The 25260-nt window shown below is 40.8% G+C and overlaps 1 protein-coding gene across 2 annotated transcripts in view; it reads right to left on the bottom strand.

Annotated features, from left to right (window-relative positions):
- Window positions 1–284: 284 nt before the first annotated feature.
- Window positions 285–25260, bottom strand: part of TET2 (tet methylcytosine dioxygenase 2) — a 73168-nt gene continuing 48192 nt past the window's right edge. Inside the window, exons 2-10 of one of the 2 annotated variants that reach the window (XM_041484248.1) lie at window positions 20990–24368; window positions 18690–18780; window positions 15090–15183; window positions 13764–13972; window positions 12810–12960; window positions 10561–10650; window positions 7971–8108; window positions 6278–6638; window positions 285–5039 (exon numbers count right to left, since the gene is read on the bottom strand). In XM_041484248.1, coding sequence (XP_041340182.1) covers window positions 3628–5039; window positions 6278–6638; window positions 7971–8108; window positions 10561–10650; window positions 12810–12960; window positions 13764–13972; window positions 15090–15183; window positions 18690–18780; window positions 20990–24368 — 5925 coding nt within the window. In that variant the 3' untranslated portion in view covers window positions 285–3627. The remainder of the gene's footprint in view (window positions 5040–6277; window positions 6639–7970; window positions 8109–10560; window positions 10651–12809; window positions 12961–13763; window positions 13973–15089; window positions 15184–18689; window positions 18781–20989; window positions 24369–25260) is intronic. The other variant, XM_041484249.1, reaches the window with a different exon arrangement.

The raw sequence follows: 25260 nt of genomic DNA, 5'->3' as shown, positions 1-25260 counted from the left end.
CAAACACCAATGGAAAAACAGCAGTGAAGCTCTACTGTCTCTTCCTGGCCATAAAAATGCCTCCCTCCTTCCCTGTAAACACAGATTTTGTGGAGCAGTAGCCTGGCCTCAGCAGCCTGTCTCCCAACCTGTTGAGAGTCAAAGCAGAACTAGGAATAAACGTCATGTCTAGGCTTTCTGTTTTGAAGTCCCTAGTGATGCACTTTGAGCGTGGTGCTTGTTTTGTTGCTAGCTGGTAAAAATGACAAGGAAAGACAAGTTTCTGCAAGACAGACTTAGAGTGCATTAAATAAATATAAATTTTATTAAAAACACCCACATCTCAGCGTTATCAGGAATGATATAATAATAAACAGCTTTCAAATAACCTGCATTACATTACAATACTTACAGTATTTATAACCATCCTTGGATTCTTTTTATAGACATACCAAACATCTCATGAAAATGAATGAAACTAAAGTAAAAAAAAAAAGTAGAACATAAGCATAGAAAATGCACACAGAAGTTCATTACCTTAGTGTCAAACTGCTAAAGTTTCCTACACAAGTTAGCCACTAGCTTTAGAAGTGAACTTTATACTGCTGTGCGTCAATCAAGATGAAAAATTCATTCAAGTAAAGTTGACAACTCTCAGAAGCATCTTCAAGTATGGCTATAATCGACCTGATAATCCTATACAAGCAACTCTGTCTGCTTTGTCATTCGTTCCAACTGAGGCAGGGTTCTGTACACCAAAAATTACAGCTCAGGTATTTACAATAAAAACTGATTCACCAACTAAGCTTCCTGCTCCTGCTGCCAGCAGTTTGGCAAATGACGGTGCACGGCATATTAACCAAACGTCTACTATGGATTACATGAATTAGATAGGATTTAAAAAAAAATCACCAAAAGATGAAGATATATAATGACTTACTTAATCTGACATAAAACCATCTTTTTTTTTTCTTTTCCAAAAAGGCGAAACTTTTGTTTCAATGAGTGGATAAAGTCACAGACTGAGAAAAAAAAAATTTGCTGTAATAAATATTTGACCATTAAACCCAAAGGCCTCCTTTGATTTACTTGAGTTAGGTTGTGATTCTGTAGGATAGAATTTCTTTCGACTAAACTTAATCTTACAGTATATTGCACAAGATATAGCTGGGACATGGAGGTTTGCATGTTTAGGGAAGCCCTTGTATTGACTGTACCTTTTTATATTTTATTTTATTCATTACAGTATCCAAGAAGCCTTGTTTAGAGAGTGACTTGAACAACTCTAGCAAACAGTCACTTGCCAAACCCCTGCCTTACATATTTCCCTTTAATCAGCTCAGTGCATTCTACTTTCTTTTTGTTTAATCATTTGAAACAGTCAGAACATTCTAAATCTCTTAAACACTTCTGTTACAATAAAAAGAGCTAACAAATTTACAAAATTAGTTTTAGTTACACAATACATGTACAAGAAAAATAAGAGAAGGGATTCAAAAGAAAAACATTAAATCCCTGAAAAAAGAAACAAAACAAAAACAAAAAAACCCCAAGAATAATATATTTAACCTACAACAGCTTTACATACACACAGGTGACACGTTGGCATAGGAGAACATGAGCTGAAATATCCCTGAATTTTTAGAACCAAAAAAAAAAAAAAAAGTTGAAGTTCAAGTTATACTTGCTAAAATGTCAAGTATTGAGAGTTTTTTGTTTAGGTTTTTTTTTGTTTGTTTGTTTTTCAGAGGCTGTTGGGGGAGAACGATGGTATACAATATATAAACTTTCACACTCAGTTCAATATCCTATTGCCAAACTAGTGTTGAGGTATATGACAAGTAGGAACATCACTCAACCTTTTAATGTATTTTTAGCTCACATTATGATATATTTGTAGCAGGCTGAGTAGCACCATGATGTGAATTCAGCTCAAAACCCAAATATATATAGATTTAATATTTTTACAGTACTAAAATACTAAAGCATTGCGTTAAAAAAAGTTTTGTTTACAATTTAATTTACTATACAACTCTCCTGCTTTTTAATTTTTTTTAATAGAAATTAATGATTTAAAACCACCACAGCAAGCCAGCTGCCTATTTTTTTTTCTATTAATCAACGGAATCGCACAGAACTAACCCTGTTTCATTCATCTTGTGTAGGCATCGGTCTGCTCAGTCTTTCTGGAAAAGAGGCCACTTGCACCGAGAAATGACTTGCACCACAATGTACATAATTATCAACACAAAAGCAGTTCTGCCATTCCATAGTGGGAGTGCACAGATCTCTAGAAACAGCAGAAGCCCAAGCTAACTAGGTGTAGTCTGTTGCATGCTGCTAATTATTACCTGTGGTTAATATAAAATTCTTTCATTAAAACTGTACATACTTGAGCAATGAACTTGTCATAATAATTGTAGAAAACATTTTACAGTATAGCTGTGTGAGATGAGCACCAGAAAAAATGTGTTTTGTGTACTAAAGTATTCCCTTATATCCAGTAAGCCCCATTTTTACCATAACTGACTGTATTAAAAATGGATATGTAGCCCACTAGCTGATGCATGGCTAAACCAAAAGTATTTAAAAGCTTTTTCTAGTTTAAAAAAATTATCTTTGCATTTTAAAATCAAAGTAAACTCTTCTTTTTTTTTTTTTTTTTTTTAATGTCTTAGTACCTTAGCATTGTTCAAGTTGCCAAGCTTAGGTAGACAAAGTGCTTTTGAAACACTATTTTAAAAAAAATATTTCTCTCTCTATTTTATTGTCCTTTTCTAGGACTTGACTGGATGAGCAAAATCCAGAGGTCTTTGTAATTCCCATATGTTAAAAAGTAAGCTTATTTTAACACCAGGTAACTTCAATACATACATGAATGAAAAGGTCCTCCCTGTTGCTGAGGAACATTTGACTACATCATTGACATTTTGTTATAAAGGCATTAACTGTTTCACTGATAAAATAAAGACACCATTCTCTTGGATAGCACCATGGTTTTAGAATATTCAAACAAATTCAGTGTTTTGCTGTCTATTTGTCTTATCTACTTTGTTAAATAAAATCAAAATACTATTAAGATTACAGTAAAAACTGCATGTTAAAAAGCCATAATTCCAGTATTTCAGTACATCATAGATTCAGCACCAGATGTTATTTTAAGATTCCTGCAGTTGCAATACTACAGTATTATTTTTAGGGTTGTTTTTGCTCCTGTTCCATGACTATGCAAACTTGATGACATTAAAAGTGGCCACAGATGTGAAAACTGTAAGAAAAAAAAAAATCCATTTGCAGATTATCTCTTTCAGTAATAGAGCCAGTGTTTTCCAATGTAAATTGTGAAACCCTTTTTTGTTGCGTTCTCTCCTTTTTCCTTTCCTTTTATTTTCTTCTTCTGTTTTTTAAATTTTTTTGCATAGGATGCTTTGGTCTGTTTCCTACGTGCCATCTGTGACCACTTAAAAATCAGTGGAAAACAAGTGCTCTAGTGAGATTTACCTCTTTTTGCTGGTGTGCCGAGGCTTTTTCCACTGATGAGCTCCACTGTTTTCCTCTCCACCCTTGCCCTCCACGAACCCTAAAGCACTACTACCCTAGTGATGACAAGGTGTTTTTTCAAATGAGGTAACCAAGCAAGGTGTGAAGTCAGATATATCGGTTGTAAGGCCCTGTAACCCGTGTAAAGGCATATGGAGATGTGGTGACGGTGGAGTCCGTGGTGACCGACAGTGTCCTTTGTGCCAGGGACTTGATGAAGCGCAGGTACGTTGGCTCAGAGGGCTCGTGGGGCTCCACCGGCTCCCGCTTGGCTTTTTTGCCATAGGATTTCTGAGGCACGTAGTCTGGGCCGTACTTCTCGCATTCCTCTTCTTTCTCTCTTGCCTTCTCAGCCATCTTTGCCTCCCACAGAGCCAGACCATGTTTTGGCTCATTCATGCTCTTGTGCTGGTAGAATACAAGGGATATTCTCGTGGGATGGTTCCTGTTGGGATTTTTTAAGGGAGTCGTTGCGTGGAGCTCGCGTTTTGCACACTCTATGAGAATTGACCCATGAGATGGAGCAACTGCCACTCCTCCAATTTCTGGATCCAGAAAGTTCTGCTCACTATCTGACCAGACTTCATCGGGATCCTCTGCTTTTTCTGGATTCAGCACGTCAGTTTTATCTAAACCACCCTGGGGAGTAGTCCTGTCATGGTTTTGACCTGGAAGCATGTTAGACAAACCATTAACTGCATGTGAAATAATTTCATTATCCTTATTTTGGAGATGCAGTGAATTAGGAGGACCACTAAACATACTTGGAGCAGAATGGTAGTCATGTGATAAATGTGGAGGGGGTTGCATGTGATGATGTTCACCTGTTTTACTCATGGAGGCATAATCCATGCTTGGATTACTCAGATTGGATTTTAACCTTGAGGCAACCTCCGTAAAATGACCATTGGCCTCATGGGTTGAGTAAGAGGAAAATGACCCTACGTGGTGTAAATTTGGTCTAACGGTGCAATTACTGAAGGAATCTACCTGCATATTTTGGTTTCCATAATTCAAGTACTTGGGACCAAAACTCTGGTTATTCCCAAACCTATGCTGGTATAATGTTTGAATGGGTGGTAGACTTAGTTTTGACATATGGTCTTGGCTCTGGCAACTATACAAGTCCACGTGCTGATGCTGGGAAGAGTAGGAGCCCAAGTAAGAGGGGCAGTTGTCCATAGCTGTGTTTCCATTGCATTGGTAAGGGGGATATTGGTTATTTTGACTTAAAGATCCTGAATAAGGGTTCATGGGACTGGAAGAATTCAAATAAGACCCCGCAGACTGTGATGAGGTTGGATAGATGTTCACGGGATTGGACCCTCCATATGGATCTGAAGTGTACGAAGAGTTTGGATAAGCATTGGCTGGATTAGGCAACCTTCCATAGAGATTTGCAGAACCTGAACCCGAGTAAGAGTTAATGGGATTTGATTGAGGGTTGTTAGGGAGAGAACGCTGTGGATGTTGCTGCTGCTGCTGTTGTTGTGTGGCTGGTCCTGAAAGACGTAAAAGATCTGTAGATGTAAAAAGGAAAAAACAAACAACCACACAACAAACAGGCTTTTTAAAAAAAGGACCCAAACCAACCAACCACCCAACAAATTACATACTTTATATGAAATTTCTAAGAAAAGTAGATTCATTAACAGATGCTCCCTTTCTCAATCTCAAACGCCATCCTTTAAGAAGCTGAATAAATACTAAGGCTACTCTTCCTTTTTGGCATATGTCCAACAAGATCAGATGCTAGTGGCAGTGGGGAAAAGAGGACAGTACAGTCTGTTCAGAGTCACATGCCCAAAATCCAAAGAGTTGAATAATCTTTTAAGTAGCCCATGAAATGGAGCATCAAAGTGTTCCTAAACAGCCGTGCACAAAGTGACTTTCTTTTCCCCAAGAATAAATAATTCTTCTCATCTACATGAATAGAACTGACTCCAAGAAATGTCCCTAGCAGTATGTTAAAGCCAACATTCACTGGTAGACAGAACAGTGCAGTAATAAGTGAGGTTATCTGAAGACATAAGAGCAAAAATAACATTCATTAAAGTGCAATGGCATCATTTAATGGTCACAACCCTTGTCTGGGTCATGGGACAGCTGACTTCTATTCATAGGTATTTCAGTGACCTTCTGGGTGGCCCTGGATGTATTGCTTTTTTCCTCTCTGGGAAAACTGCTGCAACAATAAAATAGTTCTGATATCTCCTTTGCTCAGGACTCTCAAATTTGCTGCTGAGAACTGCCATAAACTCTTACTCCACTGTGGAAAACCTGCTTTGCTTGTGGTATTGAGGCAGAGAGTATAAATAGTGGTAAAGAGGTTATGCTTGTATCTCCTGAAATTAGGAGGTGCTCTGTAACAGTGGCAGACATTGAGTGATGTGTAGGTCATTCTTTGGCAGCACCACAACTTCTCTTCATGGCTTCTAACACTACTAGTCCTTTAAAGATACTTTACAATACGCTGGATGGCAAGCAGGGTTTGTTTCTAGATTCTACCAGTGTTAACTATCCAACAGTAAAGGATTTCTCATTGCAACTTTTCTTTATTTTTTCTTCTCTGGAGTTATACCAAATTTGGCATTCTAGTATTTGTATAATATTGATATTCGCTTTCAAGAAATCTCTTGCCTTTTTACTTCAATACATTCTTGGGCTGAAAAGAATGGTTTTCTTGAGGCTGATTATAACTGGCCCTGATTTGTAGGATGCTTACCACTGCTGACCCCGCTCAGATTCCTGTGTTTACCTGCCAGCTGCTTTGCGTGGCCTGCTGCTTCAGAGGTGCCTTGCTTGTTGCGTGCTGCAGCAGACTTCTCTCTCTCAGCTTTGCTAGACCCATTCTCCAAGGAGGAAAGCTTTTCTGCAGCTGCTTTCTTTGCTTCCAGCTTCCTTTGCCGACAGGTCTTAACGGGCTCTGCTAACATCCGTACTTTCCGTCGAAAGGAGGTAAGGACCTGGATGCTGCCATTCCTCTTCTTCTCCTCCTGGCCCTCAGTGCTTCCAAACTCATCCACATCAGAGACTTTGTATAACGGGAGCACGTGGAGCTGCTCATCTTCTGGTGTTTGGCCAATTTCACGATTGTCTTCTCTAGTCAGAGTGCAAACCTGTTGGAAAAGTGTATTAGAGATCTGAAAGTCTACATCTGCATTGTGCCCTGACACTGTCAGCACTGGCATCTGGCAATCTCTTTGTAAACTGTAAGTTTCTGTGCAATTTTTGCATATCACAACAAGCCTGCAAATGTAATTTCTTCCATTGCTTTGTTGGACAGTGTTAAAAGAAACAGAAGGGGTAGAGATATCTATTTCTTTTACTTGTGCTGAAATTAACAGTATAGTTAGGGATTACCCTCATGTGAAATAAACTCTGTGATGCATTGTACAGAGAGCTAAAGCAGTGAAATCTGGGACTTTGTACTTACCTGAAGATTCTTTCACTATAATACATGAGGTAGCTGCCTTTTAGAGAGAGTGTGCAACATAACACACTGGTGTTGTATTTCACACCCCCTTTACAGTGCAACTGTAATATTAATAACAAGATTTAGGGGAGTTACTGCAGCAAGCCTGTTGTATTCTAGCTAGAACAGGTATTGGAAGGGTCTTCGTGGAAGAAGTTGCTGATAGGGACATATTCTGCAGCAAAATCATTGTCCCAGCTTTAGGAAGAAAGCTCAGCTGGAAATGTACATTGTATTGATGGTGATTAACTTGTGAATTAAGTCAGACCCTGAAAACAGGAAAAATTCAGTTTGACTTAAAAAGCAGATACTCTCTTTGGTCATAATAAGGGCTGCACTGTGAATCTAGGGAGCTGCTTCTAACTACAGCCTTAAGAGTATTCTTTCCTATGTTTGGTCCAACTGTTTTGTCACAGAAATAATCCAATACACATTCAAAACCAGCTAGCTTTTCTAGTGTCTTCTACAGGACTTCTGCTGCACCTACCAGAAATCAGAACTGAGGAGAGTCAAGGGTACGTGGACTTGCAGACTTTCTGCTCATCCAAAGCAGGAATAAAATCCAAATTTTGCAAAACTCACTCAGAAAGAAGTTATTTGTTTCTACTTTTATTTTATTAGAAGATGATATAATCCAAAGTTGTTAGAAAAAGAAGGGTTTCAGGAGGATGAATATGAACTGTTTTGTGCCAGGAACACTGAAACAGGCATTTCAGTGTTGCTGGAACCTTCTTTCTGTTGTCTCCACAGTTCCTCTTTTACCAGGTCTGTGTTAAACCTTTCTATAATACACCATAAGTCTCATTCATTTGAAAGAAAAATGTGTAGGGGGTAATAAGTTAGCTCAGTTACTACCTATGGGTTTTTTTAACCTAATCTGCATTGTGCAGTATAAATTTAAACAGAGAGGAGATAATGAATGAAATCCAGGAGCTGAGTGCTGGAGTGAGGAGGCTGTTAGACATGCCAGACTTACCAGAGTACTCCCGTTTTGCATGTTGTGCAAGTCTCTGTGAGCATGAGCACAGAAGTCGAGGCAGGCAGTGACGCCTGAGAACGGGCGACCTTCCTTCAAACCCAGGCGGCACTCGGGGGCTCTGTGCTCGTACTCGATCTGGAGAGACAGGACAGGTTTCACTGCGTGCTCCAGCACGGTGAGTGCACAAGGAGAGCTCTGCTGTGACAAAAGGCAGGTCTCCCTCATGTCTTGGAGGTGACAACAAACACATCTTGAAAGCAAATAAACTACATCTTTGTTCCCTGGTACCTTCAGTCTCTGGCGTGATTGTGAAATTAGTCACTAATACTTTTCTTTGTGTATTACTCCTGATTTTCTGCCAGGGGTTGGTGTTTTTACATGACAAATGCAGTGCCTGGTTTCCGTGACTGGCACTCTGAGAGTCATATATTTGTGTAGACTGGAAGTTTACCAAGCTATTAAGGGAAAATGGCGTTACAAAACTGACTTCAGAATAACTTAATGAAAAATAATAATTTGCTTTTTGATTTGTAGTATTTTGGCATGTTAAACATGAATTTCATTAGCTTAAGTACAAATCTGAACCCGGACTAAAAAGAGAGAGAATTCAGTCAAGACAGTACTTTGTACCCATGCAGTCATTATTAAAGAGCTTTACAAAGAACTCAATATGCAACAACACACCTTACACAAAAAGAAAGGATTTTGTAATGGAATATAAAGCCTTAAAAAATGATGGTTTCATATTTTATTTTGAAAATTAAAATTGAAGCCACATTTGTAAAATGCTTTGCTGAAATTCCTGAACCTTTCAAGTGAATGCACAGAACATCTACACTTCATGGAACTTAATGGATCCCTTTTTAAGTTAAGGTCAAATTAAATGCTTTGCCAAGTCTTCATTCAAAATCACTAAAAATATGTCTAGTTTGCTCACAGACATTCATTTTTCAAATCTGGATTATTTACTTCCCTGGAATCTGAAAACAAGAGCAGAAAAGAACTTGAAAACTGTGTAAACTTCTTTGTAATTAAATGTGAGCAGTCTGAAATGTTAGCCAGACTATAATTGTCTGATCAAACTATATGGGTTTAGCTGCTCTCTGAAATGTTCTGTTTGGTCCAGTTGGGAAACAGTCCCTTTCCAGTTCTTGGTTGTAATCCAGAAGTGGTCCAGATTTGGATTAGAATAAATCTGGGAATTTGAAATGTGGTTTTAGTGCTTTTTTTGTTTTAGAACCTTTTACAATATCATACAAATTAGAACTTGGTCATCTCCCGTTAAAGCCACTGGCAGTAGCTCAAGTACAGTTTCCCCACAAATACAAGGTCTACATGAAACTCCTGAAATAAGCCAAGCTATACACTTGCCTTATTACATAAGGTAAAAATTGAAACTTGTAAAAGCATGTATTTTCAACAAATGTTGGGCAGCACCACAGCTTACTTGGAGAAAAGTTCTTAAGTGAATTTTTGTGGGAAAAGAAAAGCAGCCCAAGCAAATAAACAATTTATTATTCACCACTTCATTTTTCATTTCTTTCTCTTCCTATTTTCTCTTGCAGAATGTCTCTCAGATATTTGGACAGATAGCCACAGCTAGTGGGCACATAGCCACAGTTTTCTCCTTAATGAGTCTCCAAACATTATCCGATCAGGTAAGTGAAACTGGCTCAGTCTGCACTGAGTCTGCTTACCCTGTCTAGCTGCTACTAAATACACAGTAAAGGAGTAAATTTTGCAGCAGATAATAATGGACAATTTTGTGTTAGTTTACTGTTTCTGTTAAAGCTGAGAATCTGTCCTGCGCTGGTTGTACAGTGCTGTCAATAGGAAAGCAGGGTGATGTCACAGTTTGCAGTAGGTGCTGAAAATTTGGGGACTGTAAGTTCTGTGAATGTTCCTAACAGCAGTAAACCTGAGCAATGAAAATAAGGTCAATAGTTACATGTTTGCAGGTGGTGTGCTGTCAGATTTTGGTGTAACTATCTGAAAGACATTTTTTAGATGAGACACAGCCACAGTGGGAAGCTCATCAGAGCTCTGAACGTGTCCGAGAACAGATCCCCTCGTGCAGGAAGGCTGGTGCAGGCACTTGTGTGCATACACAGGGCTGAGTGTATTCAAATACAGAACTTCACTCTAAAAGCATGTTTATAAAGGCTGTTTTGGTGAAAACTAAATTCATCTGCTGCTTGAGAGAGCAGAACTGAAACTGTGGCTTCAGAATTTGAGTGCAAACTGTTGCCAATTTCATGCCATATACATGGCAGCTTTGTTGGTTTGGATGGTAATTCATGCTAAATCATGAAATTTGTATTTTGGAGCTGAAGAGTGAAATAATTTTATCATGCGGATGTAGCTGAAAAGATTAATTCTATGTAGTGGACCAACCAAATCCTGCTAGTTTTACTTGTGAGAGCATTTTAAGTGAAATTGTTCATTTCTATTTGTCTTCATGCTGATACCAAAGAAATGTTAGCATGAAATGTATATGATGGTTTGGTGCAAGGCTGAAGCATTGGGAAGTATGTTAAAAATCAGGTTATTTCCATGACTGCTCATATTCCTTTTTCCCCCATTGTACCTGGTTGTTATATGCATCGGGTGCAAGCTTCTTGTAGGTAGGTGCCATCAGGGTTGACAGGTTCTGCAAATGGGATTCTAGTTTTTCTTCCTGTAAGAGATGAAACAGGGTTCAATGACACTTCCATACTGTACATCTGGGATCCAACAAGTTAGGGTCTGTACACAATCATGTTTACACTGAGAGTTGTGTAAAGGCATAAACCAGTATCACTGATGTTTAGACAGTGACTGGTGTGAATCTCCTTTTAATTTCATTGTTCCAAGGTCTTTAAAGGAATGGAGCAGTTATAGCAGTGTAGTGGAAAACCTTCAATAGAACATCATATACTATACTCTTAATTTGTTTCATATTAAGAAAAATCACATTCTTCAATGTGGATATGTTTTAGATCTAAGTGATAATCCTCATTATTTTCCTGTTTGGAGTTGTGGGAAAATAATGCTCCTTAGAAAACTTGAGAGAAATAACATCAGAATGGTCCAAGTAAATATGGCTAATTTAAGGGTTTTGCACATTGCAATGACAATGCTTTGACATACTGAAATATTTTTACATGCAGAAATCTAAAAATATTTAAATATTGCAGCTTTCAAAAGGTTCCCAATCCTTAAGCAATGAATGGATGTGTCTAGTAATTGGTGATAGGGTGGTGGGAATGACTTCCCCCCCACACTTCCTTTTTTTTCTAAATTGTACACTGTCAAAATAAAGCATTTAAAAAAAATAATCTAATAACATACTCCAGAGTTGTTCCCTATCATCTAAGGATGAGAATCCCAAATTCAAAACCTCCCTTGTATGAGGCCCTTATGTTTAAGTGCATACAAAATGGTGGCATACTGGAGTGGTGTATTTGTTTTTAGGAATTTTTCTATTTAAGGAAGATGTGAAGAGCTGGGAGAAAACAGGTTTCAGAGAGGAATGCATTTGGCATGTTGAAAGTTTGCATTCCCTACTATGGGACAATATCCTAGTTGGGTTTGACATGAAATTGTCAAAAAATATCTTGCTATGACCTTGTGCCTGCTGCCAGAATGTGGAGCTTTTGTATGGCCTGTAGGTTAGCATTTGTTAATGTATTTTCTAGTTTTTATTGGTGAGGATCCTGTTTGTGCTGCCTATAAACTGTGTCTGTGCTATGGAACCCAGCCCCTGGTCTGGATGCATGCTTTGGCTACCCTCAGCTTTGGGACCAGGACTGGAGGGTAAAGCCCTCTTTCCTGCATAAATCTGGCTTCCATAAGAAGTAAATCCAAGAATGTAAGTTGGAAGAGTGCCCTGGTGAGCTCTGGCCAGGTATCCATCTTAGAAATGTAGGTAGTTTAGGATTGCAGGCTGTGATAAAGAAGGCTTTGTGCCACAGCAAGTATGGAGGAGAGCTATTCTGTAGTTCTTGGTGCTGTAGAAGAGCAGTGGGCAGGAAAACCTGATGTTAGTTATGATGATATTCTGAACAGTGCACTCTTTTCAGCACAGGCTGTAGGATGTGGAATTACCTGTCTCTCTGATTATGAGAGAATCATGCTTGGATCTGTGTAAGACATCAGAGTACAGTGAAACTAATGTGCCAGTACACAGGCAAGGGACTAAATCTGCACATCCTTGCCAGAAAGCAGACTGGGCCACTGGAGCTTCACATGACTTGCTGGAGGTGTTCAGGAGTCACTGCAGTCATAACTTCAGGGTATCTTGTGTCCAAGCTAAGGTCAATGTTTATTACTCTGGCTCATTTTAAACATTCTCCAGTTCGTTGTAACATAGACCTCAGTCTGGAAACATTCAGTGGGGCAGGACTGTATGTAGAATGAGTCTTCCTATCCTCTTCTTCCTATTGTGATCTCTGAGTTCCATCACGTTTGTCTCCATTGAACCAGTCTGCTCTGGTTCCCAGTTGCACTGTTATGTGCCATTAGCTAGTAAACCTTCCATTGTGCCACTGCGGAATGCTCAATTGCAGGCCTAATACAGCCAGAATTATTCAGGCCATGCCTTCTTCTCTAATTGTGAAAGCCTGAAAACGTGGTTTCAAGTCTCAGGGCTTTTACCAGCTGTCAGAATTTGGACAGTCAATTCAGCTGACGCAGTGACTGGAATCAATTGGTTTTGACTGGCAGTTATTTAATTACCCTACATGTGCAGCACTCAGGGAGGCCTCGGGCCCTGCTCTCTTGTACTGTATCTCTATTTACAGAGCGACAGAAAACATTTCTTTGCAAATGAAGCTCATCTCAGAAATGGACACCAACCTCTTTTGGGTCATCTCCCATCAGCTTAAACTTTCTTGGAATCTTGCTTCTGGCAAACTTACAACCATTGTAGTACATGCTCCAGGAGCAACCAAAGGAAAATGAAGCACCACAAGTTTCAGGGTCCAGCCCTTGGCATGCACAAGTCCGTCTAAAAGATAAGAGAACACAGCTGTTAGCAGGCAGGTCCCCTTGTGGTGCTCTGGCAGTGGCCATCAGCGTTCTGCCAGTGCTCCAGGGAGTCAGGGGTGTGGATAATCTTCCACCAGTAAATAATGAAGAAATGCAAGAGGTAGACATACGCATCATAAGAGAAGAATTTATCAGAGTGAATAATTTAATGGTTACAAAGCAGGGTCTTTGGGGGTTCTACACTTGGGTGAGAAACGTGGCTTTGCTCGGGTGAGGGTATGTTTGTGTGGTGCCTTGTTAGGTACTGATATTCATAGTGCTTCAGGGGCTTGTGCTGACAGCCCTGCAGGAGTGTGGGAGCCCTCTGGCAGGACTAAGCAATAATTCCTGAAATATGACGCTACACATGAAGCCAAAGTAACATACAGCGATAGCTGTGGTAATTTTGGTCTAAATGTTCTTGTCTCTCAGAAAGGCATGGGAAAGAGATACAGTGCAATTTCTGTAGATTGAGGCTAGTCTGTGTCAGCTTACATGAGTATGATTTAGTGCATCCAGCTTTTATTTCAGTGTTGAGGTATCAGGTATCCTGGCACCTGCTGAGATCTCTTCTTTGAAATACATTGAGATGCTTCACAGCTCTGAGAAAATGTTTTTCCCTATTTATAAGAGTGTTTACTTTTGGTTTCCTACAAAGTTTGTGAGTTTTCAAACCACATGAAGTAGCTGGGAAGGTTGTAGATGTTTCAGGGTAACAGCATGAGGTGCTGGGTCTGAAGATGGAGCTGCAGGTTTGGTGGGCACAGCCTTTGCTCCACTTACTCTTCGTTCAGGGCGCAGCGCCGGTTGGTGAGCGTGCCGTACTTCCTCAGGGTGTCGGTGAGTTCCGAGTAGAGCTTGTCGGCCAGGCTGGTTGGGATTCCCTCCCAGACCAGGATGAGAATCACGATGACGGCCGTCTCACACGTGTGTCCCGCTCGCTCGCGCACCAAGCAGAGCAGCTTCTCCTCCTGACTGCTTCTGCGGACTACCTGCATGTACAGCAACACACACCCCAGAGCCCCAACACAAACGATGCCATTCTTAATGTGAAGAGCAAGAGAGTAGGAAACCTCAGCATTACTGTGCGTGTGGGGAGGTTACTTCTACTTGTATCCTCCTCTTTGCGTCTGGCAGGTCAGTCTGTTTTTCTCACTGTGATATGGCAGGGCTACCCTTTGTGTTTAATGAAGCTGACTCTAAGAGGTTGACTGATGGTATGGAAAGCTGTGGTGGTGGAAACCAGCTCTGTAAAAGTATCTTCCATGCTCTGATCCAGCAGGATTCCTCTCCTGAATCTGTGTTACAAGTGTGGGCCAGATTGGTTGGTGAGCAAGAGGAAGTGAACAGTGAGGTGTCTCGCTGCACAGACTGGGTAGTGGACACCTGTCTAAGGGCAGGAAGCATGCAGGGAAAGGCAGGCAGTAAGGAAGGGACTAAATAACTGGACATGGGAGCTTTCTCCCCTTCCCTTCCAAACTTAAGCAGCTTTACTCATAACCAGCCACATATTTTTGTGACCTCCTCTTGTTACATACAAACACTACAGTGTTGGGAGGAAAGCAGTAGATGTTTTCAAATAAAACAGTGTCCTTCCAGTAGCATAAGCACTGAGAAGCATTTCCTAAAAAGGGTGCAGTCTGGCATGCCTAAAAACTATAATGTATTAGTTTTTCCTCATCCTGTCTCCCCCCAGCAATCCAAACCATTCAATAATTTGTTCCAAAGTATGACAGTGTTTGCTAAGAGGGTGTCCTAACACCTCTCTCACACTGGGAGGGTATTTTAAAAGACATCACAGTGGTGCACTTACTAGACTTATTTGTAGGCTAAAATTAAACAGCAATGAAAATGTCAGGTGGTGCAAAACTTTAAGCAAACATGCCCTTCTTCTTAGGCTTTCATACCTTTAAATTAAATTTTATTCTTGCCATTCTCCATGCAACAATCAATGGAGTGAGAGAAGGGTGGAGCAGGCTACAGGCACCCCATATTGCTGCTGCTGCTGAGCTATGTGAAGTTTTCTAGTGTCAGTTAACAGGACATGTCACTGCTGGCAGCTACAAGAACCATCATACCGAACTAGATTAATTTGTTTACATCACTTACCCATTTAGCAATTGGACATCCTTGAGAACTTTTGCCTTCTTTCCCAGTGTAGACAACCCTCTCAATCCTTATAGCTTTACCCTTCTGTCCAAATCTTGAACAAAACAAAAATATATACAGTAAGCAGATTCATGTGGTTCTGTGTGAACACTGAAAAGATGGAGTAAATTTGCCAGTCTTATCTTAGAAAAATAAACACTATGAATTACAGGGAAAGATGTGCAATGTGGTTTGTCTTCATGATTTTATTACAGTGGTGGAATGATATATTAAGAGAGGCGAATGTCTTTAATACAACCCAGATGGGTAAAAATTATCAGTATCACATTAATATTACCAAATATTTTAGCTATTTCTCTAGAGCATTTGTTATAGATGACATTTTGAAAAGTGATTTAAAAAAAAAAAAAAAAGAAGTCTCTTTATTTTGGTGAAGAATATTATATATATTTTTAAATTTCTGGGTTGAAGTTGTTTCTGTGAAATGTACGTAATTAAGTTGTCATGGAACAGCTGGCATGTAACAGTCACCTTATTAATTTTCTGTGCTTGTTTCTGGCTTAGTGTGAATCAGTTAAGTCAGGATTAATTTGCTTCATATCTATTTTTTTAACTTTATAATCCTCTCATAAATTGTTACTTATTTACTTCTACTCAACTTCTATACTCCGGATAGGATCACATGGTGCCCTCGGATGACACCATTTGTGTGCCTTTTTGCAGCCAAGGTGGGCAAGCTCTGCTCTTGCTGAAGGATTTAAACAAGGGGATTACGCTCTCAAGGCAGGCTCTGGCTCCATGTGCAGGCAGTGCTGTTGCCAGAGCAAAGAGGAGCCACTTTCCAGGTGGAGATATGTGACAAATGCCACGTGAAGGATATCTTGACTCAATAAAAAGTGCAGGATGTGTTGAGCCAGTTCCAGGCATTTCTCTGGGGTTGCCCACCTGCTGAGCCCAGGAGCACAGCAGGGCTCAGGGAGGCCGGGGCAGAACCCACAGTGGCTGCAGTGTTACAGACTGAGCCACCCTGGCCACTTGGCTGCTGCTTGGGCACTGGGCAAGCTGCACTTCCATCACCATTTCTGGAATTCTGCCACTCTCACTGCTGTTAACTTTTAATAGCCAAGTGTGGGGACTAACTAAATCAGTCTCCTTATTCGTTGCCTTTACTGACAGAGTAATCAAAGTATATTCCTGTCATGCAGCCATTTAGTGATGCCTTAAGGACTTTTGGCCCTTTTTCCTCTTATTTTTGCACTAAAATCTTGGTGACATATTTAAGGGCCAGTATCTGTATTTAAACTTTTGTCCCGTAAAGGAAATGAAAAATGCTTATTTTTAGATGTGATCTCATTGTGAAGTTTCAGTGTCACAGGAAATTATACAAACAAAATGAAGTTGTACTACACATGTTCTGCAGGCAACTGTTAGGTCACTTTTTCCTGCTTAGGCTTGGATATTAGTATTTATTTGTTTCTTTAGTTAACCACATTCAAAAAAAACATTTTTAAATCTTAACATTTTCTATCAGTTTTCTAATCTGGATTGCAAGACAATTGTGTGGGTGCCTCTACAGAAGTATGTTGTACATTACATACCGGAAATGAAATGGACTTCATCCCAATTTTTTTCAAATGTCAGAAAGGAATTAGTGTCTGATGTTTGTCATGCTTGCTTTCAGGTCAAAGCTGATTTGCTTTAAAACTAGAGCAAATCTCGCTGAGCATGAAGTAGGAATTGGGAGAAGGAAGAGGTAAAATGTCTGTATCCACTGTGGATTCTGCAAGAAATTAGTTCTGGTATAGCTAAAATATTAATTGTAAGTCTAAATCCAAATCCTGGCTTCTTTAGCAGTGCTGATTCCTTAACAATCAATCCATATACATGGGAAGCCAGGTTAAAATGCTTGAGTTGTGATTAATGTCACCAACTGCACATGTATGCTTGAGAGTATCTTTATAGTGAAGGGTTTGGATTTTTTTTACTTAGGGATACAAAATTAACTAATGAGTTCTGGAGTTCTTCAGTCAGAATTTCATAGCTCATACCATACAGTTGAACACTAACCATTGCTCAAGTGGCTGCTGCTATACTCTGCTGAACCTGGCTGATTAGTTGCACATTATCTATGATATCTCCTAATTTCCTTCTGCCAACACAAAATGAAATTAAATTCAAAAAAGAAAAGAAAAAAGGTAAGGTCAATATTAAGAATGAAAAATTACTTCCAATGTAAAAAAAAAAAAAAAAAACCCCAGAAAAAAATTGTATCTCTATAATTGACATCACAACATGAATGACTTTCCTCTTTTATTTATTACTTGTAAATACTAAAGAACCAGTTGATGAGAGCTCTGGAGATAACAGATGGTAAAGAATTTCTTCAGAGAATCAGTGTTCACTCTCCCTTCCTAGAAGGAAGCTGATTTATGTAGTTTACCTGCACTCAAGCTGCTCCCAAAGCTGAAATTTACTGGGGCAAGCCATGCACAAGAGTCACAGGGAAAGAGGTGCTAAGAAAGAGAAAGCACCTTAGGATTTAATCTGAAGGGTTTAATAGGCTACAAGTGCCCCATGGTTGTGCAGTGATGAACGCAAGCTAACAGACCTTGCTAAGAAATGGTGCTCCCTAGCTCAGACCCAGCACTGCAATAATGCCCACTTGCTTTGGTTCTGCAGCTTGCTGGAGCTTCACTGCTGTTCTGGAGTCCAGATTTTTAAGGTACTAACAAACCAAATTTCCATCTGTCTCTGACTTAACTGAATAGTTTTGCTTCTTTGTTCAGGGGGGAACTGAATTCCCAGATACCTGTAAAAATCTGGTCATTATTGGCTACAAGTAATGCAGAATTCACAGTGCAGAAGTCACTTTTGTGACAGCTTTTAATTTGTGTATCTTAGGTAGGCTGGTTGGGTTTGTGCTTACTCATCTTTTTAAGCAGCACATATCATATGTCTTTTCTGTGCCTTTAAAAATTCCTGGTTTGGTTAGCATTGATGTAATAAATACACCACAGGATGCAACATGATGAGAGGGGATTGTCCATAATCAAGATAAGACTGGGTTTGTGCAATACACCAAAGCAGGGGAATGTTTTCTCACAACACTACTTACTGATTCTTGGGCTGAAATCCCATCCAGCAATTTTGTGGCACTCCTCTGGACATGAATGAATGAGATTTAGACATTTAGTAATTTTGTGAGGGGAAACTAATGCTGAAATTTGGTATTCTGCTCTTCATCCTCCTTCTCCGCTGGCATTCTCCTAGCCAGAGGGAACACCAGCTCCATGTCTGCCTTTGCAGCCACTGCCAGCCGCCTTGCTTGGCAGGCTGGTGAGAACTTGTTCCGGCTTGGGTTTGCTGGCATCTGTCTGCCAGGGCACAGCCCGTGCCAGCCAGCAGACTATTAGCCCTGTCAAATATTGTGACTCTCTGGTGAATAGCAGGGTGCGTAATGTTGGCAACGCTGGAGTAGCTAAGCCTACAAGTAATTACTTGATTTGCAGTTGTTTATTTCTTTATGTGCAAAAGCTGGAAAAATTCTGACATCCACAAAAGGATAAAAGTTAATCTGCTCTGTGCCTTTGCACTAATTACCTTTCTTCCATGATTTCTCTAATAGCTGCCACATTAGGACCGGCTCCTAGATGGGTATAGAAGGGACCTTCATCTTTTTCAATAATTTGCTCTGTTTAAAACAAAATAAAGGTTATTACTTTGAAGCTTAATTCTTTCATGTAAAATGTCACATTGCAAAGCTTGTTAGAAGACTGCTGTATGGGCCTGGGGTCAGTTTTCAAACACTTATGTCTAAGGTATTTGCCCACCAGTTTGTACTAAACATGCAAAGCAATGGCTAATCCTGCAAACAGCTGTGATAGGGACTGTGTGCCTTTCCCTAGCACAAACACTTATTCCACATCTCAGGCTCTACACTGACGTTCAAACTGGCATTTTCCTGTTATCAGCAAACAATTGTTTCTCCTTCTCCCACTTCCTCCTCTCCCAGTATATAGAAAGGAGGATAAATGGGATAACAGTGGTAAATACTGATGTTAGGGAGCTGTATCGTACTTGTTTTTCACAGTGCAGGAATTTACAGCTTGACAAACTGGCCACTAAGGTTACACAGAGAATTCCTGGCACTCATGGAAAGACTGTGAAATGAAAAAAAAACCCCAAGTTTACTGAAAAAAATCATGCCCAAGGCCTGGTAAAAACCCTTGTATGCCAAGAATGTGGCCTCAGTTTTCTGTGTGTAGGTAGGACCATATCAGCAGTCACAATACACGCTGTATGTCTGGTTTGATACCAGGAAGGTGGCTGCAGCTGTGTGAAAGTGGCCAGGCCCTGCTTGGGTTCAGGAGATGGTGGAGCTGTGCTGGCTGATGTTTCATTGCTGACTTGATGCTTTCTGCCATGCTAACTCCACAGGCTGGATGGACAGTGCTGCTCTTGACAGCCAGCCTCTGGAAGCACGATGAAGGCATGGTATGAATATGAATGTGTCAGTGGGAATGGCTTAATTTAATCTTCTTAAGGACAATATTGATAAGAAAGAGCAATAAACCTATAGATTATGCTGTGCCACTGGGTTCTTCAGAGGGAGTTTCATATTCTTGTATTTCCTAGTGTCTGCTAGGACTGAAGAATTAAAATGTAAATGGAGGATAAGTTCCGAGGTTTGCTAAGTGGTTTCAGTATGAAAAAAAAAAAACAAAAACAAAAAACAAAAAACGTGAGGATAAGGAAATGAGTGCCAGAAAAACTTGTGCTAAATATATGGAAGAAACAATATTAAAAAAATTTTTAAAATGACAACTGTGTTTTCAAAAAAACATATCTTTTGAAGGTTGTTTCTTATAAAACAAGGAAGAGCAAGGAACTGGCTTCCAGAGTTCTTCCTGGGAGTTCTACAAATACACTACTTCCTGGTTTTGTTCCCACATATCATCTCTGAGACACAGCCCCAACATTCAAAAAGGCAAAAAGGTCCATTTTGCATTTTGGAGGAGCATTGATTCAACTTTCCTCTTTTATATTTGATACAAAATCCTAGTAACTGAAACTGTAACAAGGATTTTTATTTTCTTCTTCTCATTTTTGGTGCTGAACCTTTTGTTTCAACCTGAATAGTTTATCCAGTAGAGTCTGAAAGTGCCTCTTACACTTGGCTATGTGCAGTGTCAGTACTGTATGAAAGCTTGGGCTAGGGGATCATGCCTGTCACTCTGCTTCCCTCTGCTCTGTTTTTCCAGCTTTTGGAGACAGGGTTTGCCATCAGGCAACAAGAAGGGTCTCCCCAGTGCTTTTTTTGGTGCTGCTTGCATAGCTTCTCTATGAAACTGTGGATTTCTTCAGCCTTACAGGAGACAAATGCCTGAAAAGGAGGATAAACTCTTGCAGCAAGTGAGGAATAATCTGACATCTGTTTTTTCTTAGGCTTTACTAAGGGAAACCTCAACAATTTCACTGTTAGAGCAAAAAAATGGCCATAAGGCTCTGAAGTTTTGGAGCAGGATAGTTTTTTTGAAAGCTGTAGCTATCCTTGACAAATAAATTAGGTCATAAAGTTATGACCTATTTTTTATCACTATGTTGTTGTTACATGTCTGCTACTCAAGGAGAATGGATCTGAAGCCATAAGCATTCTGACTGAAAAATCAAATAGGTAATTGCTTTATGAAATAATGAGAAAGGGGCCATGTGTAGGGTTGGTAAGTGGAGTAGGCATAAGTGTGTAAAATCCCAGTTTTATAAGTCTTCACTAATTACTGTTCTTTAAAAACCCCACAAAAATCTTCCAGCAAAAACATCCAACTAACCCAGTGATCGCAACTTGAAGGCTCATTTCCTTCCTGTGAACTATTATGTTTTTAGTACATCTCAGCACTTACCAACACAGCTGCAAGATGGAAAATCATACTGGGTTTTGGCAGGTGTGTCCAATAAATTTTTTACAGGCGTATCCAATAACTTGGAAGGTGAGTCTAAAAAATTATTGAGAACAGTTCCAGCTGTTCTTTTGGTCGGGGTTTTCTCAGCAGACAAGTGTGCTTGCTGATCTAAGTTTGGGGTTTGAGTGTCAAAATCTGCAGCACTGGTATTTCGAGATAGGATGGTAATAGGGCCTGCTGTTTCAACCTTCACATGTTTGGGTGATTTGAGAGTAAAAGTCTTATGATCAAACAGTGATTTGACCTGTATCTGTTTTAGCTGCTGCTCCATTGTCTCAATGATGCTCTTTTGTTGCATGTTCTCGCAGCCAAAGTGCTGATTCTCTTGCTTAATTGTTTTTTTCCACATTTTGTTTTCCAGCTGTCCAGCTGATGGGCGCATGCAGACATTAGACTTTGTGCCAGCCTCAATTTTTATAGGCTTGCGTGCTGCACTGGGACCAATCTCAGTTTTGGGTTGCTGGTATGCTTGTTGCTCCTGTTTTTGCAAAAGATGCCACCGTAGAGCAGCATGCTTTTGAAAATCCTTAGGGGTCTGGGACTGCAAATGACAGCCTCTCTGGTCTTGGGCGTGGGGGGCACTTTGGCCATGTGGTAAGTACTGCTGAGGGAGCTGTGGAGCTTGTTTGCTCGGGAGGTCTTGTTTCAGACTAGCACCATAGCCCTGTGAGGGCTGGAGGGGTGGCAACTGCAGAACTGAGGCTTGTTGTGTCTGTTGCTCTTGTTCTTGAAAACAATGGTTCATATCTTGCTTTGCGGTCAAGTTATTTGAAAAATACTGCGCATGCTGCAAGTCCTGCGTTTTGTTGGCTCCAAAGCGTTCCATATTTGCGGCGTTGCTTTTCTTCTCGGAAATCAGGTGTCTGTTGTTTGGGCAAGGGTGCTGGAGACTGGCATTTGCCTTCTGAGTGTAAAGAGGAGCTTTGTTGTTCACGGTCTGTACCTGCTCTAGGCCTAGCTGAGGGTTAGGCAGTGGGAATGCAGCTGATTTAGCGTACTTACTCCCAGTTTGGAAACATTCGTCTGCTTTAAGTTGATTGAAGGATGTCCTGTCTAGAGGCTGCTCAGCGTTGCTTTGAGAGCGGGATACAGCTTGGGGCAGGTCTTTAGTTTTCATTTGTGGAGCCTGCTGCTGGTTTGGGGTTAGCTGTGGACTGCATGGCAGTTGCACTGGATGTGCCTGATTCTGTAGCATCTGTTGCAAGATGTGTGAATGCAGGAATTGCCCGTTTTCCCCTGGCTGGGGATTCAAGTGCTGCTGTTTGAAGGGGGCCCCTAAAGGCTGTTCAGCTTGTTGTGATCTTGGCTGGAAATGGAGCTGCTGTGGAGGGTGTTGCTGCACTTGGGACTTGAGAAGGGAATCCACCTTTGTGAGCTGTGGCTGCGGTGAGTGTTTCTGGAAAGGCAGCTGCTGGTCAGCTGGGGGATGCGGCTGCAGCTGGGAGCTCTCGTTTTTGTACAGCGGAGGAAATTGTTCCTGTTGTATTATCTTCTGGCTCTGGGCCTGTCCTGAAGGCCCCTTTAATGAATCAGGACTTCCAGCATACTGTTTTGTATAAACTGTTTGGGCTGTGCTTGCCTGGTACTGAAGAATTGACCGCAATAATGCTTCACTGGGCTTCTGGGGAGGCTCTCCCTGGCGGAACTGGGTGGAAACCAGTTCTATCCAGGCTGGTTTTGAATAACGTTGAGCCTGTTGTACAGGCTCTTTCACTTGGTCCTTTTCTTTGTCAGGAGGAGTCTCAGGTTCTCTCTGTCCTGGGAAATGCTGATAGTGTTGTTGCAACTCACCCTCACTTCTGTGTGCGTGCAGGTTTTGGAGGGGAGATTCTGATGCCAGCGTCACTCCTTCGGGGCGCTGCGGAATCGAGGCGGCCACAGCAGTTTGCGGGTTGCTTTCACTGACATCTTGTGACATTTGTGCCTGTTGCAGAAGGCTCTGCTGAGGTTGAAGTTGTTGGCTGAGGCTGGGACTTTCTGACATTGGTCCCTCCTGTTGCCCTTCATTTTTTATCTCCCCAGGAAGAGTTTCATCACATCTGGTGTCATAGGAGTGGTGTCCTTCTCTCACCGCGGCAGACAGTGCACTGTTCATTTCTGGAGCAGGAGCAGTGGAGGAATCTTTGTGAAACGTTGAGTTCTGTGTAAAGAAAGCACCATTATTTTCTGCTTGCTCAGAGTACCTTTCCAGAGCAGTGCTCTGAGCTTGCAGGTTACTGCTGGAACTTAGAGAGAGGTCTTGGTTGGGAATCTGCCCTATGCTTCCATGAATATTACTGTTTCCTACAGGTAACTGGTGAGGATCATAGCCTGGAATCTGTTGCTGTAGCTGTAGATCTGGTTTCTGAAGCAAACAGCTACCTGGCAATGCAGGTGGTTTACTGGAGTCTTTTGTGTTGTAGACCTCAGTCACCACTACAGCTGGTACTTGAGGCAGCTCAGAGTTTGAGGTCTGTGGGGAAGTGATCTGCCCTGAGGTATGGGATGAATGCGTTGTCTCATAGGACAACTCATTAGTAGCCTGACTGGTAATGGCATTGATATGAGATGTGTTCTTCTGCATTGCTATGGAAACATGTTCTGGATAATATTGAGACAGTGTTTTCTCCAGGAGTTCACCATGCATGCTTTCCATGGAAGAGGCAGAAACTGTAGCACCATTAGGCATTGGCACTGCCTTGTTCTTAAGTAGTAAGACAATGTCCCTGTTATGGCAATGAATATTTTCCTGCTCCTGCTCATCCTGAATCAGAAGGTCATGAGGGTTTTCTGAACCAACGCTATTGTATCTTGTAGACGGTATCAAATCTGAGGCTTCGTTTTCTTGTCTTTTATAACTCTCAGATTTCTTCTCACTGTAACAATTGGAGACACTTGGTTTTTCACTATTGTCCTCTGGCTCAGCTTTTTCTCCATTTACCTCTTTGTCTTGTTTCACTTTCTTGCTCTCATGAAGTCCATACAGAGAGGGCTCACTAAAAGTGCGTTTGATCCCACCATTTTGCATATATTTGGAATAGACTTTCTTGTCTTGTAAATGGTCTGGGCTAACACAATTGTTTGGACTTCCCTTCAGGTGGGGCACTCCAAAGTTGCTTTTATTGAACAGTGGCTTGTGGTCTCCATTTACTTCCACCTCAGACCTCTCTGTTGCTGGACTCCCATTCTGTAGCTTCACTGCAGAAGGCTCTGCCTGGCAAACGTGAGAAGACTGTGGTATTAGAAATGGACTCAATCTATTGCCGTCAGCATGGTTGGTTCTGTCCTGTTCCATCTGGCCTGCTCTGAGGCCATCCACAACGCTACCCTCTGAACGTATCTGAAAGAGAAAAGAAACAGGAGAGAAGCTAGGTCAGTTTTAGTTTCTATTGAAGGACATCCAGTTACTGACAGTTCCTGCAGCACTCAAGCCCCCCTTGCCCTGACCAGCTCTCACACACAGCGTGAGCCTGCAATCACACCCGAGGGGTGTTTCACTATCCTAGTGCATCTTGCACCCCCAGGTCTTCCTTTTTCTTAAAGGCTTGTTCTTCAAGATAAAAAGAGATTAAAATACAGAGTGACTTCCTTACTCCCATTTAACACACGAGAAAATATTTTACTAGAAGAAATCTCTCATAGTGGTGCAAAAAGTATTCTCTGCTTTTGAATGATTTGCATAGACTCCTCTGTCATCACATTTTGCCCTTGGTAAGGCAGAAAGTCATGTTGGAACTGTGGTTCCCAGACTTGGTGCTAATCCTGTAATTTGATCAAGTGTGCCAAACCTCTTTTGTCTGACTTGAGGGAGTATTGCCACCAAGTTTCCAATTAGAGGGGAAAATGTTGTTTTTTTTTTTTTTTTTCTGTCCTCAGCTGTCTGACAGAGTCTTTTAAAACTGGCATTCCTGAAGACCATGCAAGTGGCACAATACACAAGTCAAAGCCATACTTGACTGCTGTCCACAGGAACTCTTACAGTTCATCAGCAGATCAGTAAAGTTGACAGAAAAAGAGTGATTTTTGAAAGGTTTGATGGAAATGCTTTTTTCAGGTATCAATATCCTTTCAAATTTACATATAGACATCAAGCATGGCTTAAACTGTGCTTTGGATTTTGAATTGACCTCTGCAGCTGTGGAGCTAGGATTTTTTTCTTCTTTGTTGGGATGGGAAATCCCATTTTCTCATATACTCTTTACTTACAAAGTGAATTTTTTAGCTGGATAAAA

The sequence above is a fragment of the Pyrgilauda ruficollis genome, unplaced genomic scaffold, assembly GCF_017590135.1.
Source record: "Pyrgilauda ruficollis isolate IOZ18807 unplaced genomic scaffold, ASM1759013v1 scaffold65, whole genome shotgun sequence".
NCBI classification, from domain to species: Eukaryota; Metazoa; Chordata; class Aves; order Passeriformes; family Passeridae; genus Pyrgilauda; species Pyrgilauda ruficollis.
Note: the sequence above shows the minus strand (reverse complement) of the source record. Positions and strands in the feature narration are given on the sequence as shown.